This window comes from Cyprinodon variegatus, unplaced genomic scaffold (assembly GCF_000732505.1).
Source record: "Cyprinodon variegatus isolate N-32 unplaced genomic scaffold, C_variegatus-1.0 Scaffold184, whole genome shotgun sequence".
NCBI classification, from domain to species: Eukaryota; Metazoa; Chordata; class Actinopteri; order Cyprinodontiformes; family Cyprinodontidae; genus Cyprinodon; species Cyprinodon variegatus.
The window spans coordinates 856,299-877,907 of NW_015150637.1; the positions used below are offsets into that span (position 1 = coordinate 856,299).

At 42.1% G+C, this 21,609-nt stretch overlaps 1 protein-coding gene across 2 annotated transcripts in view; it reads right to left on the minus strand.

Annotated features, from left to right (window-relative positions):
- The window catches only part of med13 (mediator complex subunit 13), a 117,812-nt gene that overhangs the window by 27,443 nt on the left and 68,760 nt on the right, over positions 1-21,609 (minus strand). For both annotated transcript variants that reach the window (XR_001481346.1, XM_015379019.1), the window contains exons 5-10: positions 9,207-9,407; positions 8,934-9,128; positions 8,692-8,854; positions 6,799-6,909; positions 4,132-4,863; positions 2,136-2,352 (exon numbers count right to left, since the gene is read on the minus strand). Coding sequence is in view for 1 of the 2 variants with exons in the window: in XM_015379019.1 (XP_015234505.1) it covers positions 2,136-2,352; positions 4,132-4,863; positions 6,799-6,909; positions 8,692-8,854; positions 8,934-9,128; positions 9,207-9,407 (1,619 nt within the window). In the remaining variant the exon portion in view is untranslated. The remainder of the gene's footprint in view (positions 1-2,135; positions 2,353-4,131; positions 4,864-6,798; positions 6,910-8,691; positions 8,855-8,933; positions 9,129-9,206; positions 9,408-21,609) is intronic.

Here is a 21,609-nt window from a genome sequence, read left to right on the forward strand (position 1 = left end):
TGAATTCATGTTAATGTGGATTTAAAGACATTTCAAATAGTGGAAAAAATTGCAGGGGGGAACATAGATAAAAAGTCTAATCAACCAAAACTTTCGCAACCCAGATGCAGTACCTCTGTGGACCCCCTAGGGGTCGTGGATCCCCTGTTTAAGACCTCCGCTTAAGAGCAAAGAGAACACTGGAAAAATGATCCAGAAATAATTAGAAATTTCTTAAATTAAGTCTATTTACCCTTATTTAAAGTAGGTAAATGAGATTATTTCCCAACGGAATGAGTTTACTCTTAAAATAAGATATTTGGATAAAATGCACTTGAAATAAGACAATGCGATTGTGTTTTCTTATTTTAAATGTAAATTGTCTTGTTCCATTGGCAAAATGTCCCTGTTACCTTCTCAATTCAAGAACAAATGCACTTATTTTAAGAAAAAATGACTTATCTTAGATAATCTAGATTTCGATTTTTTCCAGTGAACAAACACTGATTTGGATATAAACTTGGGGTAGAAAAGGAATCCATGTATTTGCTTAAACACCAACATATATGCAGAGGTACAGATGCCACCTAAATCAGATGGACTGGTGCTCCATCAAGTGCTGCTTTAAGATCGGAAAATGTGAGAAAGTATTCACCAGACCCACAGGAAGACAAATATTAAAGCATCCTTTTGTGGTGTTAAGGTGGAAGGTCTGACCAATAATTAGATTATCAGTGGATCTCCTTGAGGAGGCTGGAGCTAGAGCCATCAGAGTCCACTGAGGAAGGGGAGCGATCAAACAGTGGGAGAAACTGATTCGCTGCTGCATTGGGAAATACTAACAATAGTGACTGAGGAATGGCTTCCTGTTGAGTTTAAACACGGCCAGTCAAAGAACCACATCCAGGAGGAAAGCTATTTTTACTGCTGTGCTGCTAAGGACGCCAGTGGCCTATTTTCTACCTCGTTTCCTTCCAGATCTCAAGCAAATAAAGTCTCTGGTTCCATTACATGAAAGAGTCGCTGCTCTTAAAAAAACAGGAATATATCAGCGCAAAAACAAACAAAACAAAAGATTTGTTGATAGAAAGAGTCGACAAACTGAACGAGACGGATAAAAAACGACCACGCCGGACAACTCGCCCCCACTTCCTCTCCACCTCGGCCGTATTTAGACCCACAACGTATAGCGCCGACCACGCTTCAATATTGAGCATAAATCAAAAATGTCTGTGTCAAGCGACACCTGCTGCGGGAAGTATTACCAGCCACACAATCGTTCTGATCTGAAAGACAAATGTGATTACCGGTAGGTCTGGTGGTAACCAGGCAGCGTTAAAATGACAATTTCGTTGGCCTTCATGTTCTGAATTTCCCTTGAAATATATGATACTGGTAGCCTACTTCCACTTAGTCTGCCTCAAATAAAATTTTGCTGTGATGAAAAAACAGTTTCCATTAATTTTTTTTTTACTTTGTTTCGCAGGTCAGTTTGGCCAAGATTGCTTTCTCTGTCTTTTTCTTCGTATTGCCGTGCAGAAAAATTGCAGCTGCTTGAAGATGTCTGAATAATGTTCTGTGTACCGTTATGGTAACTGTACTTTTTCAATAAATGAACCTAGTATTTTATAGCTTCAAAGAGACACAAAATCTTGTTTTTATTCATTCCACTGGTAGTCTGTTTTGATCAAATAGAAATAGATGCCTGCCTCCAACTCTCACCACCTTTCAATAATGGCCTGGACCAGGATGTACCTGAGTGAAATAAGGGCCCCGGCCTATATTAGAGGATTTACGATAATCCCATTTAAAGAATTTTGATGCCAATTAAGGCTTTAATCAAAAAATTTATAATTTAATTACTTTTTTTAAAGACCCGCATAATAACCTCTTCTTACAGCCACAAAAAAAAACCCAAAAAACACTGGCCTGGAGTCCAAAACGTTCAGTCTTGTAAATTTTACATTGTTTTGAAGATGGTCCTTCTACTATAAGGAATGTTTAAAATTGCTTTTATGCATTCAATCATTTCTTCGCACTAAATAAAGTTGTTTAGTGGTCTGTAACGAGGAAGTGACGCGATGCGATGCTAATACTGATGTAATGAATGAACGGTGAAGTTGACCTCATCGCAGCAGTGAGAACTTTTCCCCTACCTTGTTCTTCTTGCCTGGCTCCCGCTCTCCCGCCCCTTTATCCTTCTTGTTGGAGAATGTGAACTTGACGTCTCCTTCCTCGAAGGCGTAGGGGTCCACCTCGGGCTCGTGGTCTCCATCCGTGACGGCAGCAGATAAGTACTGGTTCCTCCTGGCTCTATACATCTGAAGCCGCTCCTCAGACACCTTTAGTGGCATTTTAGATGTAGACATCACTCTGTGGGGGAAACAAAGATGGATGAACTCCTAATGTAAACTCCAATGTTGTAGGACTATAACCAATAAGAAATTATCCCCTCTGAGTTCTTATTACTTATTGATAAATTGATGTTTTTGGGGTAAAACTGCAGCAATAGTAGCATTAAAACCTTCCTGTTATCTGCTGAAAGTCTTGCTCTCGTTTTTTCTCCCCAACCTGAATTAAATGGAGACGTTTCATCAAAACTATTTCACTTCTCTGCACTGCTTCTGAACTTGTTCAACCAATAACAGCTTTCAGCTGAAGAGGATGGTTGGCAGTTTGAGCTGGATGCCTTTTCTTTTAGTTCATTTAATAATAAGATGGAAACTTTCAAAAGTAAAGCAGCCGATTCTGATCTACAGTTCATTTCTCTACGGATCTCTGACCAAGAACTGCTAAATAGTCTAGTTTATGGAGGACCGCTCTACAAGATGAGTCCTGTGAGGGAACAGATGGTATCTTATAGCATATGTCAGTGCTGCTGTCATGTTTACATGCAGTAACATAAATGTCACCGACTGCAAACAGTTCTGACAGCTGCCATGAGCTCCAATCCATGCAGCATGTTCGCTCAATCCTATTTCTGCAGCTTTTAAAACAACCCGTTGACACATCTAGAAGCTGATCGTGGTGGCATCGCTCTCAACATCGGATCTACGGCTGCGTCCTGCTTGCAGATCAGAGAAGCATGAAGGAATGGAGAGCAGGGACTGAGCCAGCTGATGCATCAATTGTCCATCTTTTTTTTTGCTGGACATGCTGGTCCGGCCCAGATGTAAGGCGGTGTGTGCAGTGGCCCGAGCAGGAGATTAGAGGCCATTCAGAGTCTGTGGCTGGAAGGATTACAGCTCGCTAGAAAGGGCCGTCCGAACAGCTGGGCCCTTGGGACGACTGAACCCTGCTGATACAGTAATCCCTCCCACTACATGCCGAACACCTGCTCTTTCCAGCTACGCTTCCTCACCAGCAGCTTCTTCTTAGAGCGTTTTGCAGAATTGACCCTACAGGTTACAGGACGTAACGTATGATGTCAAAAAGCTACAGATGGACCAGACTAAGCGCCTAAAAAGAGGGGGGGTCTAAAGGGCAGAGTATACTTCTGCATCCGCACACATCAAATGTCGCTTGGGTCTGGTTTTGCTGGTATGCTTCTGCACCGTCGGTCTGGAATTTCTAGGGACGTACAGCAGTTTCCCGCCAAAGTGCAATAGGGAGCCTATTCGAGAACTTCGGCGGCGCCGGAGGGAGTGTTTATTTTCCAAAACAACCATGGCGCGTCTGCAAGATATCACGGTCAAGTAGATGGATCTAGAGTTGCTAGACATCGAAGAGGAACAGGTTCTGTTAATGGAGTTGGCAAAAAGACCGATTAACCTTTCGTCATATTTGTCCATTTTAGTTGTTCCTTTGTTTTTAAAAATGGCGTGCCACGGCACCGAATCGAGAAGGACGACCACACAGACAGCCGGAAAGGCATACCAAGGACCAATCACGGCTGCTTTTTGTCTGCGCACTTCCGCTTGAGGTCTGTGCGAGTTTACGACTGTCTGACGTGTAGTCAGGATTTTTTTGAGGTGCGCGATGATGGTTGCAGAACCTTATGGGGCGTGGTCGCCCACAGAGACAGATTTGATGGTTGCAGAGGCTATGAATCAGAAGCATAAATCGGCCTTAAGGCCTGGGACCATGGAAACAGTGAGAGGAATGTAGTAATGGACGGAGACACTGGCTGTAAAGCTTAACGCTGACACTCACTCTGTGACCGACACCAGGTCCTGCGATGCGGCGGCCTCGTCCCTCAGCTTGTCTCCAGGCAGCGGCGGCGTAGGTAGCTCCGCCTCCTTCCTGCGAGGCAGGTTGAATAACCTCCACGGTGTGTGGGAGCCGTCGTCCTCCAGGTCGACGGCTGCTCCCACGTACATGGTGGGCTCAGGAGGCTCGGAGAAAGCCGAGTTCCCTGGATGGGAGTGAAAGTGCTGACTGATGCCCTCGGGGCCGCCGGGTTCCTCGCTGCCTCCCTTCGCCCCCGCCAGGCAGGGCTCTGGGGGCAGCTGGTAAAAGTGTTGGCTGTTGGGGGTGGAAGGGTTCTTTATGGCCTCCCCTGACTCCTCACTGCGCTCGCAGGGGTGGGGGCTAAGTGGCGGGGGCTGGGGGGAGTTGGACTGTTCTGAGGGCCCCGCACCGATGGCTTCGCCGTGGAGCTGCGTGGCTTTAGTGAGGCTGCTAACATCGGAGGATCGGAAGCGTCCCCCGTCCTGCCCCCTCAGGGCCAGCCTCTGGCCCACCGCCGCCTCGTTCTCCATGGAGGCCTCCTCGCTGGTGGAGCTGCGGTGATGGAACGGCGTCTGCGGCCTCTTGGGCTGCTTCTCTCCTTTCTCCGGCTTCTCTCCTCCAGTTTTGTGCTTGGCTGGAGGCTGGGAGGCCTGAGCCGTGGACTGTGTTTGGCCCGGGGCGCCGCCCGGGCGCTGCTTCGCTACGTTTTTATGTCTGCAGCAAAGAGAAACACAAAAACAGCTGACGATACGAACCAGCACACTTAGACACGTTCTCCCTACTCTAAAGATTTATGCTAAGACGAGTAATTTATTGACAGAGAAAAAATAATCCAGTAAAGACTTCCACTCTTGGTTTAATAAAGGATGAACCATCATTGTCTATGATGTCACAGAGCCTGAATACCGATTAATCGTTAAATATGAAGAATAACCTGCTTGTGAAAACACAGACTGGCTGCCAACTGTTTCCCCCTGTGATGTTCCAACACCACAAACCTTTTTAAGCAATAGCTTATCAGACACACTAAAAAAAGATTTGATTTTCTCTTTCTATTGTCGAAGAAGCATTAAACACTGAATGCTATTTTTCTATTAATCCTCTAAAGGAGGCGTGTTAACCAGATTTTACTCAGAGTTGAGACCTGAAAACACTGATTGTTACGACTTTTTAATCTCCAACCCAATTTAATTTCCACGTCACACTGACTGCATATAGAGAGGCTCCGACTAGGCAGGGTGAACAGATCTGCACAGAGTTTTCCCTCTTATGTCTCTGTGCCACAACTATTTCCCACATTTGACTTGACTTGGAAAATTATTAAAATTATGAAATAAAAAATAAAAACAACCCTCATCGATATAAAGCAAAGTCCAGAAACAGCGTCTCTAACCAGAACAGATAGAGAATCTTTATAGGCCTATATTAAAACAGGGTTTATATATGAATGAGTAACTCTAATTGAATGCTTTTTAATGCCCTTAGAAATCATTTTAATGCCTTTAATAAGGACCCGTGACTCTAATATAACATACATATATAACATGGCAACATCTGCGTCATCTTTACCATCAACAAGCTGCAGCCATGTCCCGACTTCCTCGTTTTCCAGCCGCTTTTGTTGAAATTAGCATTTTCGCATCCTCTAGCTTTTTCTCTGCCTTTAGCTTCTGAACCGAACATACGGCTTTACCAACCGGAAGCAGTTCAGCGCAAACACTTTTTTTTTTTTTTTTAAATAAAGCATTTTAAATGCCCTGATAATCACATTTAATGAATTTCAAAGTCAATTAAGGCCTTGTTTTAAAAAATAATAATTTAATGTCTTTTATTGGCAGCTATGTGTAAAGAACAGAAAAAACGCTGAGGGACGGTTTCTATGCTGACTTAGGCAAAGAGGTGATTCTCAGAGACTTGTGAAGTTTGTACGAGCATTTCTTTTTTTTTTTTTTTCAAAGAGTGCGGAATGATAAGCTGTGCTTACCTGCTCCGTCGGCCCCTCCTTGTTTTTTTGGGGGGGGAGGTTCTATTAGGATAACTATTTTACTCTATCTGGAGATTTATCTGGAGATTGTAAACTGCTTTCTGTCCCTTGTTATTTTTGCAAGGCTCAAAAAGGATCACTACTTTATCCATTTCCTGTCCTCCTGAACCCCTATCATGGGTAAAGTATTCTATTTTTTTAATGTTTCATTCATTGTTTTTCCACCGGTCTCTCCCAGTTACTATATAAGCGATGCTCCACCCCCAAAATCCCAGTGTATGATTAGTGTGATTAGCAGATTGTATCTTGGAGATGAAATTGCAGCTGAATTGCTGCGTAGTCCGACTAAAACAGACCTGGGGTCTATCTCAGCCGGACCTAAACAGCCCTCTAGCAGAAAATCACGTCGAATGTGATCATCCCCATTGACTTTCACTGAGCGCTTAACGCCACGACCTCGTTCGGCACAATTTTCTGTCGGATCGGATGCAAAATCAGATTCGGCATGTTCAGGGCTTGATAAATTAAAACCACATCTCTTGGTTTATAAAATAAAAAAAAGGTTTAATTTTCATAATCATTACTTAACCCAAAAAAATAAAAAATACAACATAAGTGAAACGGTGAAAGGGGGTGTGAAAACTTTTTGTGCAGCTGCTACCTACCTGGAGCAGCCACAGCAGGATCTCTGGGAAGGCACCACAAAATCCCAGGCTCCGACTTTGGCCTCCACCTCGTCTTCACAGGTACCGTTGGACGCAGCTGGAAACTTCCGCCTGAGAGAAGAGAAGAGGAAAAACAGCACAGCTCAGCCAGATCCTCATCCATGTCGTGTGTTTAATGTGTTTAAAGAGTTTATGAAGCACAAAGCTTTAAACAATAAAGATATAAAGTGACTCAGAGGTTTTCTGCGGCATAAGGTCCGGTTTGGGCAAAGCTTTGTTGTGCGGCTGCATCGCCATGCGTGGAGTCACAATATTTGGGCTGAAGAGCCAAAAGCTAAATATAGCTGGCATTCTGTGCTCGGTCAAGGGGTAACGGATCCCAGGGTGTCTGAGGCACCGAAGCTGAATTACACCAAACTGGAACAAACTGTTCGCAGCGTTATTTCAACTACCCACCAACATTCCAGATTTAGCTTTTAGATCAGTTCTAAATGTCAAGCAGAAGAATTTCAAAAAGGTTCCCAAAGAATCAAAAAAGAAATAAAACAAAAAAAAAAAAGTCAGTTCTTGAAAAACAAAACTAAAGAGACTTTGGGGCGGAGCTAGAATATGTCAGTTATTATGTCTACTGCTGAACAAAACTATCTCTAAAAGGGACAGTTCTCATGTTGCTGCGTTAAATAAATGACTGCTTTTAGATATCTGTTATTATTGGACTATTAATTGCTGATAAGCCTCTCAGATTGATGGATCGATGGCATCAAATGGGGTGCCAGGAAAAAAAAGGAACTACCGAATTAGACTAACGATATATAGTATGAGATCTTTTTTATTTATGAAAGATTAAGTTGGTATCAGGCAACATTCACACCTAAAGCAGCAGAGGCAGCGGGAGCAGCTAGTTCATATGCAAAGTCGATGATTGAGGTGCATCAAGGCGCAGAAAAAGGTCCTGCAGCGCGTTTTAAACGAGCCTCTGAGCAACTGAAGCACCGTGAAAGCAGCAGCTGCTGGAGCTGCCACATCAGCCAATCAGAGAAGCTGATCTGGGAGCTGGCAGGGAGATAAGATTTCTCCCCCGAAACAGTTTATTAACGTCTAAATTATGTTAAAATGCTGAAAATCTGCTGGCAAAACATGTTTGCTTTTATTATTCTGGTGCCTGCAGTTTGGATTGCGTACGTGTAAAAACGCTAACATCCACTTCCAGCTGCTGCGAACGGTAGCGGCAAACCGAGAAGAGGCGTCTGGGCCAGAGGCTGCTGTTGAATGGGATTCCCAGTGAAAGAGCACTCCCACAGCAAAATAATATTTGAAGGCAGGATGGTAATCTGGATGAACTGACTGCACTGACCATGTTTTCAGCTGGACATTCTCAATTAAAAACTACCACTGATCAAAGCAAATATAGCTGCCATTGTTCCAGGCAAAGAAAGGATAGGGAAGCTCCGCCCAACGCGCATCAGACCCACTTTTCCACTGAGCAGCAAAAATGCTTCATCTGCACGTCAGGACTAAACTTGTACCAGCATCAAAAATGGAGCAACGCGCATGTTTCTGCTTCTCCTGCTGCTTGCAGTCTGAACGTAGCAGAAATACTCCAACCAGCAAAACTAACAACTGGTCCGGACTTTAGATCTGCTCTGCCTGATGATCCAAACCAAGAGATGCCACCATTTATGATATTCTTTTTCTTTGGTTTAGACTTTAACTGAAAAAAATCAGATTTAAGGAAGATTAAGGAAACTATTCGTCAGTAGAGAGAAAACCAATCTGAAGTGGAGGCAGAGAGCTGAGAGTTTAAAATGGCGATCACTGCACCTGTAGATGTTTAATTTCTATATTTCTGTTCGGTAAATCGGCGTGGTACGGCACAGACGGATGCATACTCACTTGTTCCGCGCTCTGTTGATATTGCACTCTTGCCAGACACGCTCCACCACCTGACTGGCCATCCTGCGAGGAATCTTCCCCCCGTGGTGACTCGTTCTGTCCACGCTGAAAGAATCTGACGATGATGGCATCTTAACCCACTTTTGGGCCGAATGAGAGTCGACTGGAGACAGAAACAGACCAGGGGTTCAAAGACCAGACGATAACCCTGAAAGGGGGCAGTTCTGAAAGCGCCCCGCTACCTGTGTGAGCGTCCTCTGGTGACGTGGGAGGGGTGAGGGTCACCAGTGACATGGCAGGCTCTCGCTGGGAAGCAGGCACTTGTTGGCCACCCGGGTAGACGGCAGTGCAGTGAGAGGACCCCACAGGGGCCACGACGGGGATGTCTGACTGGGGTACGAGCACCAGGCAGGCTGGGTAAACCATACGCACTCCGCCTAGCCCATCACAAGCAGACCGGACGTTAAAACGACAGAACTGAACGCGTTAAAAAAGAGCTGAAGACAAAAACTCACCGACAAGGACCTCTACAGAGGCCAGAGAATCATCCTCCCAGTCCAGAACCTCAGACTTATCGTCTAAAGCCCCGTCCTTGTTGCTGCGACTGATGGGATAAAACTGGTTCCACTCCTCGATCAGCTTCTGCGTGGGGGGGTCCGACATCTTAAACGACTGGCCGGTCAGCGTTCCCTTCAGGCCAAATGGACTCAGGATGACTGGTGGGGAGAGAAGAAAAGAAACGAAAGCTTTAATTTAACTCTCGAATACCAAGATCTGTATCCAAAGCGAGCCGTACTTTCAGACTCCCTGCACGGAAAAACAAACAGCAGGAATATAGAGGAGTCATAAACGTCCTCTCCTCCATCAGCCCATGCAGATTGTTGCATTTAACGCCATGCATAATGCAAACATGTGAGCATCTCAGCCGGGGACACGCATGGCCTTTCATTTCCAACTGTTTAGGAATATGCATTGAAATGTGGAGCAGGAGCATAATGGCTTCCAGAGCGAATTGTCTGCCCCCCCCCTCTGCCTTTCTGGTTTGTCATTATCAGACTGGATGTGCTCTGTTCCTGGATATTGATCCAGTAGCAGGAGTGGAGGGAAAAAAAAAACAAAGCTGTTTTAAGACAGGAAAATGACAGAGGAGCGTAGAAGAGGCACAAAGCCCTTCATCTTTTAATTCCTACATTTTTTATTATTATTGGTGATACGCTTAAAGCTGACATGTGTTCCTCGCCAGCTGAAAGCGCTGACCAATTAAACATTAACACAGGGAAAAGATCTAAATAAAAAAGCTCCTTCATGTGGGGACGGCTTGGATTTAAACTGCTAACCTGAGACGTGATCATGGACGTCTAATATAGAAATTAACGCAACATAAAAGACTTTTAATTTTAATTTTAAAAACTGACTTAGGACTCATTTATTGCAGATATTTAGAAACAAACTGGTTTAGATGAACTGACTCTGTCTTTATTATAAGTTGTGAGAATTTTAAGTTTTCTGGCTTATTTACAAACATTATTTTTAAACTTATTTTTCATTTTGTATGGTAGATAAATTAGATCAGATTCTAAATATTTTTTTATTTGAATAATTCTTTCTCATGTCTACAGGAGGATTCAGCCTGGAGGAATTCTTCTTCTTCTTCCTCTGCCTCCCTGTTTTAAAACTCAACAAATCTTATTTAAATCAAGACAAACTTCCACATTTAAAGCAATCATCTTAATATCAACTTTTTATTTAAGCAGAATTCATCAATGCAAGCGAGCACTTTTGTTATAAAATACCTCTAAAAATTGGTCATTTACTCAATTTGTCTGTGGCAGGCCCCCCTGCAGTTACACTGGGCCACCCCTAGAGGGCATGCTCCTCATTTGGAGAACCACTGCTTAAAGCAGACGGACTATAAAACCCTAAAAATTAAGAGAACTTTGTTTACTGACTGGAACTGCTTTGTTTTGGTTGATCAGACTGAACGCTGAACAATCATTCATAAACCTTTTTCTTTCTTCATTCAGTGAACATTGACTGAGAACCATCAGTTTGCATTTTGAACCAAAGATCACTGCAGGCTGTGCTGTTTATAAGCAATGCTTTTATTTTTGGGAACTATGAAATGTGCAGCAGCAGTGACATCATTTCACTAGTCGTCCAACTGTTAATCATACATCACCTTTTTTCAATTCATCAAGAATAAGCGATGAACCAATGAGAAACAGACTTTACTACTTTTAATAAGGGTATGATAGGAACCGTCAGCTTTGGAGTCGAAAACCTGACCGTTCTCATTGCTTGGAAATCTCAGAGTGAAAGATCTACGCTGCCATTGTTTTGTTTAGTTTTTTTTTTTTTTAAGCCAGAGATTTTGATTTTGTTAGATGGTGATATGATATTGCAGATTGTACATTTAATTGATTCAATAATGAATCAGGATAGAATTTGCAATGTTGTGAAAATTAATAAAAAAAAAAAAAACACCGGCACAACACTGGGCCGTCAAAAAGATGATTTACATCCCTAATTAACATGTTAACTGATGACTTAGATGGTTTCCTTCAAGTCAAAAATATTTATCCATGATTCCAAAAAAGATAAAAAACAATCTACTGGACTTTGTTTCCAAGTTTGAAGACGTTTTGCTTCCCATCCAGGAAGCTTTTTCAATTCAAAATGTCAGAAATAGCGTTGAGTTCCAGGCTTTATACAGTACAGGACCAAAAACAAAGCTTTGTTTTGGCTTAGAAAACAAGCAAACTGAATCAGTCTGCAATGCCCCATACCCGTCTAAGTCTCTGAAATTGGGGGTTAGTAGAGGGAATGGTTGTCCTGGATGAACAGGCGATGTCTTCTGTTCCCCTATCCATGACTGTTTTCAGCAGGTTATATTAGGACTTTCTGGTTTTTCTGTAAAAATGTTAAAAGAAAAAAAAAAGGAAAAAACTCTGTATTGGATGTTTGTCTGGGTAACTATGGCTGATTTGTGAGACCATACGTTCAATGCTTGGGCTAAATCACCAGGCAACAGTGTAAAGACCAACAATTGTCAGGAAACTATAACGATCCGCATCGGTACAGGAGCTGTGAGAAAAAATAAGAAGACTGATTGTTGTCCAGGAGCAATCACAGTTTGCTTCCAGGTAAGACTGAGAGGTGCCCACTAAAGCACAACAGGGAACCCATTCTGGACGCGTACCGCATGAAAAAAACGACTGCCTACAAGTGAGAGACCATTTCTGATCCCCAAAGAGCTTGTAGATATTTTACAGCAAACATATAAACCAGCTGTAATGTTGGCAAAGCGGCTGATGATCACCATGCTGTACATCATCCATCAAAATAGCTGTTACCATGGTTACACAGCTTGTTGCCAAACTGACCAGGAGGGATTTTTTTTAAGACTACTGGACTGAAAAAGGCGGCTGTGACACTTTCTGTTTGAAACGATGTAGGAGAAAATATCACACCAACATTTTTTACATGTTTTAAATAAAAGAATATTAGGGCTAAAACAATTAATTCTGCTAAACAGATGGAAATAATCTTACCATGTTAAACTAATCTTATGGAATATAGAGTCTGAAACCAGACATATAATGAAAGAACAAGCCACCCAGAGCAGTAATTAAGCCATAAACTGTACAAAATCAGTGTGTTTAAACCAGTTAACCAGTGCTGCGCAATAAATCAAGACATATCGCGATGGACACCTGATTATAATCAATATATTATTATTCTGGGAGATGTAGGCAGAGGAGAGGAGTTAGCTTCAAACTGAGCAGGCAAACTAAGCTAAACGATGGAAGGAGGAAAGGGAGGGAGGAAGGAAAGAATGAAGGAAAAGAGAAGGGGTAAGTAAATGAAGGAAGGAAGGAACTAAGGAAGGATGTAGAGAAGCAAGGAAGGAAGGTTAGGGAGAAGGGGGAAGCAAATGAAGGAAGGAAATAAGGAAGGATGGAGAGGTGAAAGGAAGGTAGTAACAAGTAGATTAAACAAAGGAAAGAGGAAAGGGAGGGAGGAAGGAATCAAGGTAATGAAATGGGGCAAGTAAATGAAGGAAAGAAGGAACAAAGGAAGGATGTATATGAGAAAGGTAGTAAAAAGTAGATGGAACGAGGGAAGGAGGACAAGGAAGGAATGAAGGTAATGAAATGGGGCAAGTAAATGGAGGAAGGGAGGAACAAAAGGAAGGATGTATAGGTGAAAGGAAAGTAATAAAAAGTAGATTAAACAAAGGAAAGAGGACAAGGAGCGAGGAAGGAAGGAAGGAAGGTAAGGGAGAAGGGGCAAGTAAATGATGAAAGGAAAGAACAGAGGAAGGATGTGCCAACAGGGCTGAATTGTTTTAAAGGTTAAACTTTATGTTTAAATAAGGTTACTTTATAGACTTCATATTTTTTTAACCCAGTCCTTATTTCAAAGGAAAAATACTCATCAATATTTATCAATATTGACTGATATGAAAGGTTTATATTGCAAAACATTTTAAGCACCTTTTTCTACCAAATTATTAAACCTTTAATTGTAAAGTTATCTAAGATATTAATCAAATACCAAGAAAATATTTAGGCTCAAATGTACATATCTGAATAAGGAAAAAAAAAAACTTTATTATTCTTAGTGTTGTGAGCATTGAATTAGGTTTCTCTTACATGGTTCTAGCATTCACATTTCATTTAAGATTTATTTAAGTCCTAAACATTTTCTTATTGAGGAAAGTTAATTTAGCAATAGTGAATAATGGATTATTAAAATATTCATCAACTGATCTAGTAATCGATTAATCATTCACTGGAGTATAGAGACTTGCCTTTGGTTGACAGCAGTAAGTATATCAAAATTGTAATAAAATATATGAACATTTTGCATTTAAGAAAAAGAAAGTGCAAAATTTTAACTACAAAAAATTTTAGTTTCCACTGGTTTGATTTCGTAAACCTTTGGCTCTCCAATTATCAATGAATTAATCGAAAAAACGTGACAGATTAATCGATTTGCATATTAATCGTTAGTTGCAGCCCTAACCCAAACTATCTCTTTATTTATTGTTGTGGCCATTTATGCAACATGTTTTTAGTTTGTAATTTCTACCAATTTAGTTTTTTTCTTTGTGTAGTTAGAACATATTTTAGTTAATTTGGAACCAAAATTTGTAATTCATTTTTTATATCTGGATTTATTTAGATGACGTTAATTGTTAGCCCCTCCCATTAATTTGAGTAATTAAGAACACACCGGGTGCTGCTGGATTGTTCGTGTGGACAGAAGGTTTGGCAAAAGGATTTTTTTTAACACTTTTTTCGACTAAGTTGCAACACATTTGAAGTAATTATTTTGTATTTGCTTTTACTATAAATAAGTCAAATCAGAAGTTGGAAACCACCTGTTACCACCCATGGCCTTTCTTGGAAACTTTGGTCTTTTTTGGAACAGAAGGCGGCGACGCATATAAATCAGAAAAGTAATGAATATATGAATTGATCGCGATCATTTGATTAGTTGCAGCCCTGGTGGTTTTGACAATGATCAATTTAAAGCTGTTCTAGAAAGAGAACATAAATAAGCCTTTCCTTACATCTGGGATTCCCTAAAAGGTTGAAAATAGTTGTGGGATAAAACATAAAAGTGACCAAACTGTGCTTTGCTCCAATTAAGCTTTTCTGGTGCTGAAAGTCTCATTCATGCTCTGCAGAAATGAACCACCTGTGACTTTTATTTCACATCACTGATACTGAATTAGAACAAAGTAGCTTTGAGTCTTACAGTTTTATCAGAATGTGAATCATGATTTGTGGGTCATTGATTAAAAAATAAAATTTTTAGTCTTTATCTGCGATAACTTATGTGAGCTGAAAATTCTCCTGATTTCTTTCATGCATTTTAGTTGAAGCCTGTTTCCACAAAACATAAACACAGTTTGAAAATAGTTTTCCTTTCCCTCTCTCTCCCTGCCTGCGAGTCTATCCCAGGCTCCCTGAAGACATGTCAAATGTGCTCAGATCAGTGTAATGGGCTGAGAGTTCATTACATTCACTCTGCGCCCTTTTATGAGGTCACATCCTGGAGAGGTCCGTATGCCGGGGCGCTCTGCCGCACAGTAAACCAAGCTTGGCAGAGGTGAGGAGGGATAGCGGAGGGGGAGGTATGAGGTGTTGATGGATGAAAAGGAGTGGATGTCAGCCTTTCCTCATAGCTACGCTTGGTTAGCCAGGAGGAGAGACACTGCGGCAGAGAAAACGCTCACCTGCAAACACTCAGACCTGCTTCAGCCTTCCCTCAAAAAGCTCCCAGCCTACATTAGCACGACTTGTTTATTTTAATATCCCCATAACACAGAGTAACAGAGTAGCAACGTTATCAGCTGTGCGTCTTTATTCCATAAATGGGTATTTTATAGCATGGTGACTCGGGAGAAAAAATCTGATTCAAGGAGAAGCTAAACCGTTAAATATTACATTAGACATTTAGTTTATTCTGAAGGCTGTAGTCTTTAACTGAGGGGTATCATCATCATCATCTGGCCTTGGGGGGCTCTACAGACAGCGAGATGGTGAATGGAGGAAGTGATCTGTATTATTATTCTGAGGGAGTTAACAGAAAGATGGCTGAATCACTGAATCTGGAAATGAGTTTCCACAGAGGTTCATGTCATCCAATTTATTTCACTCATTATGGATAAAAAGAGCAAAGCTCAACATTTAGAACAAGTCTTACAGAATCTCAGTGTTTAAGCTGGGGCTTAAAAACATATACAGTAGCAGCCATTCAAATTCGCCCTTCCCAGTCAAAAGCCAGCCGAATGGCAGCGAAATCCCATCCAACTTCCAGCCACTGGCCTTCTGGGGGTGCATATTCCTTTACTCTGACTCCCCCCCTTTCACTAAATTACAGGGTCTGACCAGGAGATGACGCTCCTCTTTACATCTTAATGATCCAAAACCAGGACAAAAAGAATATTTTAGATGTTTAAAAAGGAATTGTAGAGAAGCAGCCAAGGACACATCAAATTTCCAATGGCTACTACTGTATAGATTTTCAAAATCTCCTTTCTGAAACAGATATAACAGGAGATCATAGTTTATTACTATATTCTTCTTTCAAATTTTAAATCAACAAGTGATTGTCAACAGTACTATTTTCCAAAATGCAAAGAATAATGAGTCATTAAAAACATAAACACTAAAGTCCTTTACTTTCACCTTCTAAGCATAAAACGCTGGTTATACTCCACCAGCAGTGTGTCACAGTGAGCTTGTCGCAGATGTTTTTGATTTATGCCCAATATTGAAGCGTGGTCTGCGCTATGTTATTCCACGTCACAATGCAAGAGGGAAATCAGGAACTAGCTGTGGGTCTATATATGGCCGAGGCGGTGAGGAAATTGGGGCAAGTTTGTGTGACAACGGAGGGACATGAGGGTGAATAAGAGCGGAGATCCAGGTGGAAAAAGGGTCCCAGTGTTCTCGCGCACCTCGATCTTCTAGCTGGTCCATCTTTACGAGTCGTTTTCTACAAAACAAGCCGGTAAGGTACCAAACAGGAAATACGCATAATGTAGAGCGGATGTAGATTTGACCAATCAGAGACCTCCTGTCTGCGGTCACCCACAATTTTGGAGAGGTGCATCAGAGTGTCTGCAGAAGGGGCGGGGCATACCTGCGCTCACTGGGACATTCACGCAGACAACCTGGTTCCTAAGTATAAATCAGCCTTAATGTGATAGAGACAAACGTTGCACTTAGGCTACAGTTGTAGGCAGAGACATCAGTACTACCCATAATGCATTACAATGCAAAAAACAGCGTCACTGCAAAGGGTTTTTCTAAGAGCGAATGTTCTCATGTGATGGTTAGAGCGCCATAATCATAGTGAATAATATGGCTCTAAAGTTAAATGAAGTCTGATTCAAGAAGAAAAAGAGGCCATCAGCGTTTTCTGTTTGATGTTTGGTTTTTAAACACTGCCTCATCAATGTGCAGCTAAAAAGGCAGTAAAGCTGGTCAGTACAAATATAAAGAGAATAGAAAAGTGTATAAAAAAATTGCTTTTGTGCGAGTTTAATGATGCATGTTGCTCTCACTGCACCCTAATTTCGGGGGCACCAAAATTATGCCATAGCTGTTGAGCAAAAGAACACAAAATTAAAAGTTTGTCTTAAAATTGTGAGAATCACCCAAAGTAACCAATCTATCCTCCTCCACCACCTGCAGCACAGCCACGCTGTTGAGTTCAAAGATGTGCAAAACCGTTTGCAAGAAAACAGAGGAAACATTTTTCTCCTTTTCAGTGAGACATTGTTGAATGTTTCAACTTGAATGGGTACAACACTTTAAAATTTAATTGAAAGTAATATGTGATGGGATTTATTCAATAAATAGATCAGTTGCATTTTCTGATATTTTATTTCTGATAGTGGAGCCGGAGCATTTATCGTTATCGAGGTAAAACTGCCCAATTTATGGTGATACATGCGTGTTTTAGTAAAACACTTCTCTCCATTACCATTTTGAAAGTTTTATGCCCATAAAATTGTCAGTTGATGACAGAGATGGCTTTTAGATATCAAGTCAGAGCTGATCTGTTGTAGAGAACATCATTAGGCATGGCGGCGCTCCAAGGCAGCGGCTAAGAGCAGCTCCTCTCGACAATTTCACAAAATATGCCACTTAGAACGATACAAACGAGACGTCAAACCCGCATTTATGATCTCCAACGTCTGCTGGAGCTACACTAACAAAATGTTTTAAATACTGACATTTTTGACCATTTAAAAAGCTGCGGAGTGCTACGCACGTTTGTAAACCGAACAATCAGTGGAAAATAACTGACAAAGGAAGTGATGCATGATACGGAAAAGGCGGGGCTATAGAGGGGGGCTAACCGCGAAGCTAAAGAGAGATCCACACAGACCACCGCTTCAAACGTCTGCTTGTTGGAAAACAAAATGGATAATCTCCGACTGGAACTCTCTTCAAAGAAGGAGGTATTTTACTGCTGCGCCATCATTCTGACGGAGTCTTGGCTGCATCCAGCAATACCGGACAATGCCATTAGCCTGGAGGGGCTGGTGCTGTACCGCACCGATAGAAACAAAGAGCTTAGCCTGAATGGATGCTCCTCTGAGACTGTTCCCAGGCAATCTTCAGCATCTGGAGGGGAAGCACAGCCCTCTGCAGGTGAAAATGAGGAGAGCACTCTAAATGCTTCCCTGCCAAATGCTGAAAAATCCCCAGCCGGCTCCTCCCGGCCCCCTCCGGCTTCCACACCTACTCCAACATCGTCTGTCGCTGCTAAACCTGTCGATGGCACCACTGCTGCTTTAACCACATCAGCCTCTTCAACCCAGGGGGGCTACCACCCTTACAGCATCGTCTTGATCATCCTCTTCCTCCCCTGAGCCAGGAGAAGTGAGTGCTTCAGCAGCTGGAGGCAGTAGTAGCAGCTCAACAACAACTGCTGGGTGAAGCCCAGGCAGCAGGCCCCTAATGCTCCATCATCAGGTCCTCTTCCACCAGGGTAACAATCCCATTTGGATGCTAAGATCTTATCCAGATCCGTCTGACATCACTGCTGCCAAGCAAACATGAATGATGGGCATTCCATAACTAGATATAGTGACTTAATATCAACAATGTTTATTTTAACACTGCTGCTTATCTTATCAAGGCTGCAGTTTAAAAAAATGAGTTGTCTAGAGAGATGTTCTAATTGAAATTTCTTTTTGTTTACACTTGACGATACAAAATGACAAAATAAATCTGTCTAAGATGCTTTGCTAATGTAACTCGCTACTAGGGGTGGAACGGTTCACAAAATCCACAGTTCGGTTCACGGTTTCATGGTCACGGTTTTCGGTTCGGTTCATGTTGATTGTTAGCCTGACATGTTGGTCATGTTGCTGTTAGCATAAACAAAACGTGTTGCACAATGCTTGCTAGGGGTGTGGGAAATAATCGTTTTGGCGATATATCGTGATATTCGGCTGCCCAATATAATATCGATCTTTCACTTCTTAGTATCGATTTTCAAAAAAAAAAAATGGTTACATAAAACATTGATAGGAAAATGGGCTACCTCTGCACCACCACTCTGGCAGAAAGCGCTGTGGAGCCCTTTAACTGTGCGTGCAGCACCAAATCTGTATTTGAGGAAGTCACAGTGGAAGAAAACCCCAAACAACATGGATAATAATACCTAATCAATATTTTCTGATGAAAATATACAGCACTTGCTGTTTTATCTCATCATTTGATTTTGATAGCTGGGGAAAATATGGCAATATATAGTGATACTGCAATATCGTGATAATATCGTATCGTGACCCAAGTATCGCGACATGTATCGAATCGCAACACTCATGCCAATACTCACCTCTAATGCTTGCACACTGTTGCACTTTTATCCACAACTTTCTTTCCGCCGTCATCGTAGGTCACTCTAAATGCAAAGTGGTCCCATACAGCAGACCTATAAAGTGCTGCTGGCGCGTCTTCCAACTCCTGTAGAAATGAACCACGTACCCACACAATTCTCCACAACAACTGATTTTTTTTCTGCTACACCCGGCTACGCTGCTTCGCTTCTTCTTCTTCTTCTTGTTTACTACTGGTGGTTGGCTTTGGTCGCAGTACCGCCACCTTCTGCTCTGGAGTGTAAACGCTTCGCCTACGAGAAATGAGCAGCGCATGAACCGAACGCAACACACACGAATCGAACTGAACGGTTCGGACGGTTTCCATAAACCGTTCCATCCCTACTCCCCACAATCAGGAATAAGGTAGAAGGATTTCCCGAAAACCAGCCAATCACAGGCAGTTTGTCTCTCACATGAAGCTTCAGATTTTCTGCGGTCAGAACCAAGTTGTATGATGTAATATACAACATAACTGAAGAGCTTTTTCTAACACATTTGACACAAAAATCAAGAGAAAAGCTGAGTTACAGTTAAGAAATAATGTTATATTAAAGAATCGATTTCAGAGAGTCTATCATTCGTCATAAGAGTCGTCTAGAGCGTAAATGAGTCATCACACTGATTGGAAATGAGAGAATGCAAACAGGCAATAGTGGTGAGTTACAGAGCAGGGCTGGGAGAGGAGTGATGGAAGATCATTAAAGCTGCAGGTTGTTCTAACCACACCACAACATCATCTAAAGCAGCGACTGTGCAGGCTTTACTTTCACGCTGGCTGAGAGCCATTCAGTAATGAAAATCAGCCTGACAGAAGATTATATGTGCATTATCTCCACCAGCAGCAGCCAAGGCAGCCCATGCAGCCTGTTCTTATTTTGCAGTTACTACGAGCCTTTCCTCAGGGAATTACTAGTAATTCTGGTATTTACCAGAGTGGGCCCTGACTACAGCCATGACGGTGGGTCTGTGTTTTCTGTTGGATTCTACACGCCACCGATCTGTTTGTGAGGCACTGTGACCTAAGCTGACTGCTTGAAGTGGTGCCATGTGGAGAAAAGGACACTAAAGACACCAAACCAACACCTTTAGAGATCATCTCCCACTTAGAGACGCTCGGATCACTTGATCAGAGATCAGAATCAGCAATTATTCCTTTAATCTGCTTACACTGGTTTAAAAATAATACTTATTTTACTTTTCACTGAATATAGAGCAACTTAGAACTTAGAAAATGAATCATTATTTGGTTTATAAAAGGATCAATAGTAACTGCATGTACCTGGAGGCCTATTCTTTGAGCAAAAAATCAGTTAAAGGAGCATCGTCACCTTCATTGTTGGGAGCAACGCCACACGCCAAACGTGTTTTGACAGTCTGGCAGTGAAACTTGGAACATTTTATGCATCGGGGACAACTTTAAAAAAAATAAATAAATAAATTCCCCGGTGTTTTATTGTGATTAAACTGTCACAAGTACAGAGCAACGAAATGAAATCTCTGCACCCGTCCCCTTGGGGAGCAGTGGGCTGCCATTGTGGGGCGCCCGAGGAGCAGTGTTGGGTCTTTGCTCAGAGACCCACAGTGGCAGCGAGGCTTGAACTCAGAACCTGAGGATTGCAAGCTCTATGCCCTAACCACTAGGCCTCCACTCCCCCTGTCTAACATCAGGCACTCGAACAAAAAAAAAAAAAAATCTGAATTTAGCGCTTAATGGCAAATATCAACCAATCAGAGAAGCTGATCCGGGAGCTGGCAGGGAGACGGTCACTGCATCCAAACCATGATCTCTACTCCTCCTCGCCAAAGTCCTGAATCGATTCGATTTTGATTCATACAGTTCTAAATCGATTCATTTCGATTCAATCTGTTTTTGCAACAATGATAGTGGTTCAACTGTGTTTCAAAATACTCATGTATCACGTGACACAGCAGACATTCATGAGCTGCATTATCTTCAATGCACAAACCATATTTGCAGCGTTGTCTGTAACAACTACAGGGTGTTTTCTGGTCAGCCTCCATTTGTTAAAGGAATTGTACACCCAAAACATGATTAGCCTTCATTTTCTACTCACCCCCATGCTGAACAACACTCTGGAGTACTTTTTTGATATCTCAAATGCATCTGGAGATCTGGGAGGCTTCTTGCTGTCTGCTGACATTCAAATAATGGAGGTCTATGGCGCCCGAGGCAGAAAGGTCCATAAAAGTCCACAAAAAACGTGTCAATATTCCTCCATACTGCTCGTCCAATGTATTCCAAGTGTCCTGAGTGGGTAGCATCCAGAATTTACTCGAAACGAAGTCATTTAGAATGTTTTTAGAGCATAAACAGTAGTGTATAGGATTTCCTGAAAGCGCGCACATGCGCGATCACGACGCTACGGAAGCCGGCAGACCAAACCAGCGCATTCAGCTCGGCAAAGAACTCATGCTCTTCCTCAACACTGAAGTCCTCAGACATTTTTCTTTCGTTGTTTCTTTCTTTGCACAGGTAAACA